Source organism: Trypanosoma grayi (assembly GCF_000691245.1).
Source record: "Trypanosoma grayi strain ANR4 Tgr_124_V1, whole genome shotgun sequence".
Lineage (NCBI taxonomy): Eukaryota > Euglenozoa > Kinetoplastea > Trypanosomatida > Trypanosomatidae > Trypanosoma > Trypanosoma grayi.
In genome coordinates this window covers 21976-30038 of record NW_008825743.1, presented here as the reverse complement: position 1 = coordinate 30038, position 8063 = coordinate 21976, and the positions used below count along the sequence as shown (strand labels likewise).

Below are 8063 nucleotides of genomic sequence, written 5' to 3'. Positions count from 1 at the left end.
CCCGCCAGCGACGCCTTCGGGAGGCCGTGGATGTTCGCCCCCGACGGCCCACGACCCACAGTGCGGCCGCCACCAAAGAGCGCCGGCCGCGCGCCCCTTGTGTGCTCTTGCATGTGGTGCGAAACAGGTTCAACGGAGATGAGCGTGGCGAAGAAGAGCCAGACCGTGCGTACAACGGAGAGGAAGAAGTCAACGAAGCTAAACGGCTTGCGGTCCACGACCTTGCCATTCACGACGTAGGGCATTCTTTCTGCCAGCTACTTGTAGCTGCGGACCAGAATAACTTTGAGGATTACTTTCTGCGTCCACAACTCTCTTTGGAGAGAATGTGAGGGACAGAAACAATAACAAAATAGAAGAGAAAGGGGGGAGAAAAAAAGAAAAACAAATACAAAGCCAGAACAATATGCAGGGAGACAAACCAGTTGATGGCTGCGTACACGCATACCCATATGTGTATGATGTGTATTTTTAGTCGGCAGACATTAAGCATCTCCCACTTCCTCTTCATGCTGCTTTCCCCGCAGAGCAGTCATTGGCTGGCCGCTGTCCAGCGCCTGCAGCAGCACGCAGGCTCGACAAAGTCGTCGACTCGTCACGTAACCACACCGAAGGCATGAGCCCTGAGGGTTCTCCGGGGCAGCATCTTTCTCCTTCACACGCAAACGCTCACCGGAACGGATGGTGTCAAGAATGCAACGTGGTTGAAGCGACTCCATCTCCTTGAGTAACACACGCGCCTCACTACGAAAGGCCTCCTTGCTGTACGAGCACTCTGTGGTGAAGTAATCCAATTGTTTGAAGTGTGCGTAGAGAACAATCTCTTTCTCATAGGCATACTTGAGCGGCTTCACACGCGGTACGAGGCCATCTCCGGCGGTGGCGGCACTCGTGCAGCGTGAGAGGCGCGGGAGGTCAGCACGCAGAATGTTCATAAGGATTGTCTCGGCCAAGTCGTCGGCGTTGTGCCCCGTCACAATTTTTGTTGCGCCGAGCATCGCCGCGCCGCGGTCGAGTGCCTGACGGCGGAACACACCGCAGAATGTGCAGCTGTTGCGCAAGCCGGAAAGCTGCACCACCTCATCCATCGTCCAACCGTACAGCTCTTTGTACGACAGCACGCGCAGAGGAAGTTCGTACTGCGCCGAGTTGCGGTGCACCGTCTTGAGACTATCGTCACGGTAGCCGGCTATGCCCTCGTCTATGCTCAGCAGTAGCAACTGCACGCCATACACATGGCGCTCGTTCAGCAGCTTCATCAGGTGCATCAGAACCGTACTGTCCTTGCCACCACTAGCGCCACATGCCACGATGTCCCCGGGAGTGAAGAGTCTTTCAGACACGATGGTCTTGTGCACCTCGTCCTCAAATAGGCGGAAGAAACAGCACTGGCAAAGAAGTTGTCCGTTTCGGGGTCGCTTTAGCACAGCTCTTTCAACATTACAGTGGGTGCACAGACGGCGCGGGGGCATTTGTCACTCAGCCACTCTCCGCCGCACAGACACACACTCACACACACAGAGAGAAAGAGAGAGAAACGGAAGTACCTCTTCTCAACAACGAATAATACAATACACTTCTTGTGTATATGTCTGTCCCTGAATGTGTATGTGCGGCTGCTTGTCGAGATGGCAGTGATGAGTGGAAGAGGGCGTTGAAGACATTCTTAAGAGAGCAAAACAAAGAAACAAAGGGCACACGCTGCCACGCCATCATTGTCATCAACAATTGTACACAAACAGTCTTAGACATGTCCATTGGACGGCACAGTTCATGGTTGGTGGCACACCGAAAATCTAGCACTGACATCAGCAGCAGCAGCAGCAGCAGCAGAAATCCTTTTGAAATCACGCAGCCCTCACCCTTCAGAGAGGGCTGAAGCCCTTTATCGCCAATATGTCGCTGTCGTTGCTGTCGGTGCGTGAATCACAGCCACCGGCTGTAGGTGGAGAAGTTGTGCCACCGCCTCACCCGTATCCTTGTGTAGAAAAGGTGTTCCGACCGGTAATTGATGCAATTCACGGCTGCCAGCTCCACTCCAGGGTGCACTTTTCCTGGTATCCCTTGAGATAATCGATATGTTCTCTCTGGAGGCACCCGCGAGGGCGCTTCTATCGACTCCACGGCACGGTGTATTGCGCTGTTGCTGTGACGACGCTTTTGACGCACGCAGCAACGCATCCTGAGCATACGTCTTTTGCTGCAAACCACCTGACATCTCTGGTGTCAGGTAGTTTCTTAATCGTCTCTCCATGACCTGCACGCCATAGTGAGCGGCCTCTGCGCTCTTGGTAGCGCCAGCAACTAACGAATAGAGGGTCGCTATCTCCGACCGCATCTTTGCTAGAACGTCTTCAACTGCCGCTGCAGACTTTTGTCGCGCGCGTCTCTCCACCTCCAACGCTTCGCGAAGTTCTCTGCTTGTCGTCTCTAACTGGAAAACTCTCTCTATAAGCTGAGGATCCGCAACTGGTGCGATGTAACCGTCGCTGCCGTTATTCTCTCTCCCACCCTCATTTATCTCGTCGTGGGTTCTGCAGTTACGCTCCTTGTTCCACGTGTCCTTGGGTAATGAAAGTGGTGATGTTGAGATAGGGGAATCGTCGGTCTTCCTAAGCTGGTCACTGCCAAACGCATGAGGAGGTGACGGTAGCGAAGCGGAACTGCAACGCACACGGGGGCGTCGCTTGGGCTCGGGGTAAGACCACAAATCGAGCACCTTCACATCTGTTGGCGTTGGTTGCTCTACAGACGCTGGGCGTAAATCCACGCGAACTGTTGGCGCACACGTGTTACTTGGGGAGCGCGAGGGAATCCGCATGTCCATGCACGGGTTCGGATCGATGTTGTAATCAGTGCCACCAGCAGAGCGACGGTGGCTCTGCGCAGCTTCAGTGGAGCCGGTTCTCTTAACGTCATCCCGACTGGGGCAGCTGCTACACAGTGAAATATGCGTCCACATGGTAGAGAGACTGAACTCCTCACCACAGTAGGGACACGCCGGGGGAATGCCCATTGTGTCGCACGAGTGGAAACGCAGCCCGACCTGCACCCCTTTACCGTTCCCAGAAGATAGCACAAGCAAGAAGAGGCTTGTAGGAATGGCAGGAGAACGAAGAAGAGACACAAAATCGTTCCGTGCTCAAATACTCAAACACATCAGCATTAAAAAAAGCGGGACAACACACTGTTTCCCTTTCTTCATTCACTTGCTTTCCTTTCCCCTCCTGAAGGCGCGAGATACCCAAGCAGAGACATTAGTGTGTCAAGCCTCTCTTGTGCCGTTGCCGTGGTGCCGGCTTTACTTGCTCCTTCGCTCTAGTGGGCAGGGGAGCCAACTTGTGTGCAGGATTAAAAGACGGACCACGCATTTCCTCAACACTCCCGTCCACTTCCTCGATGGAAACGGCACGCTGTCTAGATTTTGAAGCAAGTCTAGTTATAAGAGGTGAGGCGTCTCGAAGACCCAAAGCGTTAGAAGGAGACTTATCCCTGCCCTGAAGCGAAACCCTCTCCACAGTGAGCGTCCCTAACATAGAGTGCCTCGTCTCCGCCTTGGTAGAAAGGGATGGCACCAGCGTCGCCACTTTAAATGAGCTAATGCGCCTCTGCTTGGAGGGGCTGGAGACCTCGCTAGGATCATACACCACCTGCTTTGCCTCAACCAAGCGCTGCTGCTGCTGCTGCTTCGACGTTGTGACGTTCTCCAGCCGCGTAGGCACCACACGCTGCCGCGGCGCTGCGTTCGGTGAATGCACCTCACGGGAGTGCGACTTTGTCCCCGCTAGCGGCAGTGGCACCACACGCCCCACCGTTCTGCCACGGCGTAGCGCTGGTCCAGTCGTTGGCCGCCGCCGGTTCACCACGCGGCCTCGTGGTGATCCCGACTCAATAGAGAAACACGACCCGTGATCAGCGTAGCACAGACGTAGCGCCGCCGGTGGTCTGCCATGCACCTCAGGTTCCTTCGTATTCAGCTGACACGATTCCGGTCCAGCATACTGCTCCATAATCCATGGCACCGCCACTGTTCGCCACAGCATGTCAAAGAAGGCCTCTACAACCTGCTGGGTCGCCGCATCGCAAGCATCCCCCGTGTTGCTATCAGTGATCATTACATCTGTTGCTTCACTGCTATTGTCACTCGATACATCGACGTGCTCTGTACAGTGAGCACCCGTTCGATCACTGGTCAATCCACTCGTCGTGTCTCCGGCCTCCTTCACCCCGAAAAACAAGGGTTTCCCGGCACCCAACGCGTTTGAAAGGCTTACTGATGCTTCACCTACAGGAAGCGCCAACCCTGACACATGCAATGAATTTACCGCAATGCATGACCGCCACTCATACACCTCACTGTTCAAAACGCCCTGGAGGAGATGCTCGCCACGCGCCGGTCTGTAAGGATTCCAGTCTGTTCTTGGCCCCCGTACAGCATCTGCAAGGGCATCTTCGCTACGCACGCAATCCAAGAGGCGTTGCCACAGCTCCCCCAGCCTCCGCTCCATGGTGCTCTCGAGGAGCTCACTGAACCCGACGCACCAGCCGTAGTTACGGGACCTCTGCTCAGAGGCCATTCATTGACTGTCAGCGGTTGGAGTATATATGTGTGGGGGCCTATACTCTGGGCGTACGCACGCGTGTTATTTTTTGCTTTCGTGCAAGCAAAATTAGCGGCAGCAAACGGAGAAAAGATGAAGTGGGACCAAACAAGAAAAAAAAAACGAAATAAGAATAGAGAAAGCACAAATCACTCAACGAATGGACAATACCTTGTCATGCGAAATAAATGAGCGGAGGGAAGACATCAGAGTAAAAGCCACATACAGGCACAAAACCGAAAACGAAAAGAGAAATGAAGCGAAGTAATAACCGATAATGCCCTCACTAGCTTATGCGCCTCGAGGTACGGCACCATGTGAGAATACGCACGTCACCACTTGACCCATTACCAGTAGAAAGGATGCTTGGCGCTCGTTGCAGTCGTTGTTATTCTGTTCGTCTTTGCTTTGCCTTTCTGTTTTCTTTTGTTGCACTTCATCTATTTAATGAAGAGGGGGGAGAGAGCGACGACGCCGGAGGTCTAGGCACCTTCTTCTTTTGCATCCGCCAAAGCTTGGCGATGGCCGCTACCCGCTTGTTGTACTTCATCTTCTGCACGGCATGCGCGTGCGGGTGTCCTTTTGACACACGCCCCTTCCCACCACAGCCCCCCGCCTTCACACGTGGCGACGTGCCTGTCGTTGGCTTCGCCGACCTTCCGCCACTACTACTGCGGCTGCTACTATTCTCTCGTGCTGCCTGGCGGCGTGTCACCTGCTTCGCCGCTACGGTCTTCGCAGCCCTTGTACTGGATGCATTCCTCGCGTCGCTCCTCTTTGCCGCACTCTTCGTCAACGGCACCGCAGCAGCAGTCCTGCGTGAAGGGAGTGCAGCCCGCCGCACCACATTCGTTAGAGATGAATGCACGGCACCACGCGAGGCGGCGCCGCTTCCGCCCATCCACTGCCTCGCGCAGGACGGCAACAGCAGCGCGCTACCGCCTCGCGGCGTGCAGAGGCGACGCAGCATGTGTCGTGTTTTTTGTAAATTAAAAACAACGACGGGGTAGGAAGAGGAGGAGGCGGAGGAATGGAGCAGAGGAAGGGGCAACACGTCCCGCGCCCCACAGCCTCTCGCACTCCCCTTGCCGCTGGACGATAGAAAGGACTATGTCCTTTGCACCGAGCCCCTTCAACCTGCCCAACCATTCAATGGTGTGGGCGATGTTGTGCAAGAAATGCGCAGGAGAACATGAAGAGCACAGAAAAAAAAAGGAAGAGCAAGGAGCAAGAAGTGAGGCATGCAGCTGACGCAAATAAGCAAGGTTCTGCACTATCAGCGGTACAAACAGAAACACAAAGTATAGCTCAGACTGCCAAGACCACCGATGATGAAAGTCACAATACTAATAACGCTATTGCCGGTATTGTTTAGGACTTTCGCAGCAGCGCACCCACCACCACCGCGACGGCAGCAATGATGCCAACTCCCGCCAACCCTGTCGCCGTCAGTGTCTGTTTCACCTCCGCATCAATGTAGTGTTTTAGTGCGATCCCCTGGCGGTGTTGTGGTTCGAGTCGAAGCATCTGATTAACGGATGTTAACGCCTTTTCGTAGTCGTGAAGCTTGATCCAGCCCAACGCGAGGTAGTAGTAGTGGATAGCAATGTCGGCGGTGGGCCTGATGTTTCTCCGCCCCGTCTTGCTATCTGTCGCCGCCACATCGCCATCCTGCAGGCCTTCGGGAGGGGCGGAGGCTGACACGTGCACTTCACCCCGTGGGATGTCCGAGTGGGGCAACTCCGGCTCGCCAGCCAGCCGGACCGCCTCGTCCAGCTGCGTGTGCGCCGCGCCATCCCACTGTTGTTTCCACGCCGCGCATATCAGCGACTCAACGAGGCGCACGCCCTCTTCAATGTACGAGGCGCGAGAATGCGAGATCAGCAGACGCGCATACTCAAAGACAACCTCATGGTTAGTTGGGTCCATTGTGTATTTGGGGCGCACACGGCCAATGGCGTCGTTCAATCCACGCAACTCCTCCTGCGAAGGCGACAGCAACTGCCTCACATTTGGATCCTTGTTGAAAAGCTCATTGAGAACTGCTGTTGCCTTCTCCATTTTTTTTTTCTCTTTCTTGTCGCTTCCTTACAATTTGCTGCACTCAATACACGTTTCCAGAGCTCAAGGTCCTTTGGTGATTATGCGTTGGTTGGGTCAACAAAGACACACGCACACAGAGACAGAGACAGGCGCGCACACACACACACACGCCCAAGAGAAATGGAAACAAAACAAAGCTATCAGGCCAAAGACAGTCGTCCATCTCGTGTCGCAAGAAACTGTGCAGTGAAGAGAAATCAATCTTTGCGATTTCTTCTTTTCCTGTGTTTAACTCTCGAAGATCCCATTCTTGGTGCTATGATTATGCTTCCCCTTACGTGTTACGGAGAATCATCTTGGGCCAACTTTAGTGTCTCTTTCAGTGTCTTAGTGAACTCGGCGCCCCGTGCCGCAGCCTGCGGGCCAGTGTATTTCAGTAAGTATGTCGAAACCTTGTCGCCGACCGGCATCGCAAAGATCAGGTGTGTGTCCTCAGCCTTGGTGACATGAAAGTTGGCGCACAGCACTGCATTAAGATCGTAACCATCACGAAGAATCAGTCGGTAGGCATTCTTCGTTGCTTTGTCGTTGGCATTCGGGGACACGTGCTGTTTTACCCTCGCGTCGCCGGCACCACACTCTACCCAGGTCTTTGTCTCCAGCTTGAAGACAAACAGCTTGGCCGGCGCAGACGCGAGCACAGTGCCCGTGGAGGGAATGAGAGGGGCCGCATTTGCGAACGCGTCGCTGGTGGCAGTGGTGGTGGTGGTGTTCGACTCTGGTGGTGTTGATGTCTCCTGCACGCCGTCTTCGGCCTTTGCCATCCGCTCCTTAGCCTCCGCGAAGGAATTCACCACACCAGCGAAGTTAAATGCCCCTCCGAATAGAGACGTCTTCGCACCGCCGATACTGCTCTCGTTGTTGTCGTTACTGTCATTCTCCTCCTTTTTAGTCTCGGTATCGTTCTTCTTTTCATTATTATTGATTCCAAAAGAGAACTTCACGGGTGCGGTGGAGCCAGTTAGAGCCGAATTAAATCCTGACGAAAAGGAGGGAGCAGCTGCAGTGGTGATAGCGCTACTACTGGTGCCGCCACCGCCGGTGTCGCTGTTGGTGGTGTTGCTATCGCTGCCGAGTCCGAACTTCGTGGCAAGGGTCGGAGCGCCTGTGGGCGTGATGCCGGTCACCGCCTTAAACGCACCGGCCAGTGACGGTGCCGCAGCACTCGACGGCGGGTCGCGTCGCACACGCACAATGCGGCGCTGTGCCATTGTTGCCGCATCAGCATACTTCGGCGTGTTGTCAAGTTGTTCCTCGTCCCTATCTCCCTCCTCCACAATTGCCCGCTTTTTGCGCAGCCTCAGCTCGTCCTCCATTCACGTGAACAAAGAGGTGCTATTCTACAATGGAGTCTCACAC

General features: G+C 54.7%; 7 protein-coding genes across 7 annotated transcripts; 1 reads left to right on the top strand and 6 right to left on the bottom strand.

The window, feature by feature from the left end:
- DQ04_01241190 (hypothetical protein) lies at positions 1-332 on the top strand (the record flags this gene model as incomplete). The annotated part of the gene is made up of 1 exon (XM_009310449.1): positions 1-332. A coding segment is annotated over one exon (332 nt), but the record flags the coding sequence as incomplete, so codon positions are not given.
- Positions 333-485: 153 nt separating this feature from the next.
- Positions 486-1472, bottom strand: DQ04_01241180 (cytoplasmic tRNA 2-thiolation protein 1; the record flags this gene model as incomplete). Its single annotated transcript, XM_009310448.1, has 1 exon — positions 486-1472. One exon carries the CDS (start codon positions 1470-1472, stop codon positions 486-488), a length of 987 nt encoding a protein of 328 aa, XP_009308723.1.
- Positions 1473-1885: 413 nt separating this feature from the next.
- Positions 1886-3016, bottom strand: DQ04_01241170 (hypothetical protein; the record flags this gene model as incomplete). The annotated part of the gene is made up of 1 exon (XM_009310447.1): positions 1886-3016. The coding sequence occupies one exon, from the start codon at positions 3014-3016 to the stop codon at positions 1886-1888; it is 1131 nt and encodes a 376-aa protein (XP_009308722.1).
- A 241-nt stretch (positions 3017-3257) lies between these two features.
- Positions 3258-4577, bottom strand: DQ04_01241160 (hypothetical protein; the record flags this gene model as incomplete). The annotated part of the gene is made up of 1 exon (XM_009310446.1): positions 3258-4577. One exon carries the CDS (start codon positions 4575-4577, stop codon positions 3258-3260), a length of 1320 nt encoding a protein of 439 aa, XP_009308721.1.
- Positions 4578-5037: 460 nt separating this feature from the next.
- Positions 5038-5571, bottom strand: DQ04_01241150 (hypothetical protein; the record flags this gene model as incomplete). Its single annotated transcript, XM_009310445.1, has 1 exon — positions 5038-5571. One exon carries the CDS (start codon positions 5569-5571, stop codon positions 5038-5040), a length of 534 nt encoding a protein of 177 aa, XP_009308720.1.
- Positions 5572-5972: 401 nt separating this feature from the next.
- Positions 5973-6662, bottom strand: DQ04_01241140 (hypothetical protein; the record flags this gene model as incomplete). The annotated part of the gene is made up of 1 exon (XM_009310444.1): positions 5973-6662. The coding sequence occupies one exon, from the start codon at positions 6660-6662 to the stop codon at positions 5973-5975; it is 690 nt and encodes a 229-aa protein (XP_009308719.1).
- A 323-nt stretch (positions 6663-6985) lies between these two features.
- On the bottom strand, positions 6986-8020 carry DQ04_01241130 (hypothetical protein; the record flags this gene model as incomplete). The annotated part of the gene is made up of 1 exon (XM_009310443.1): positions 6986-8020. The coding sequence occupies one exon, from the start codon at positions 8018-8020 to the stop codon at positions 6986-6988; it is 1035 nt and encodes a 344-aa protein (XP_009308718.1).
- Positions 8021-8063: the final 43 nt, after the last annotated feature.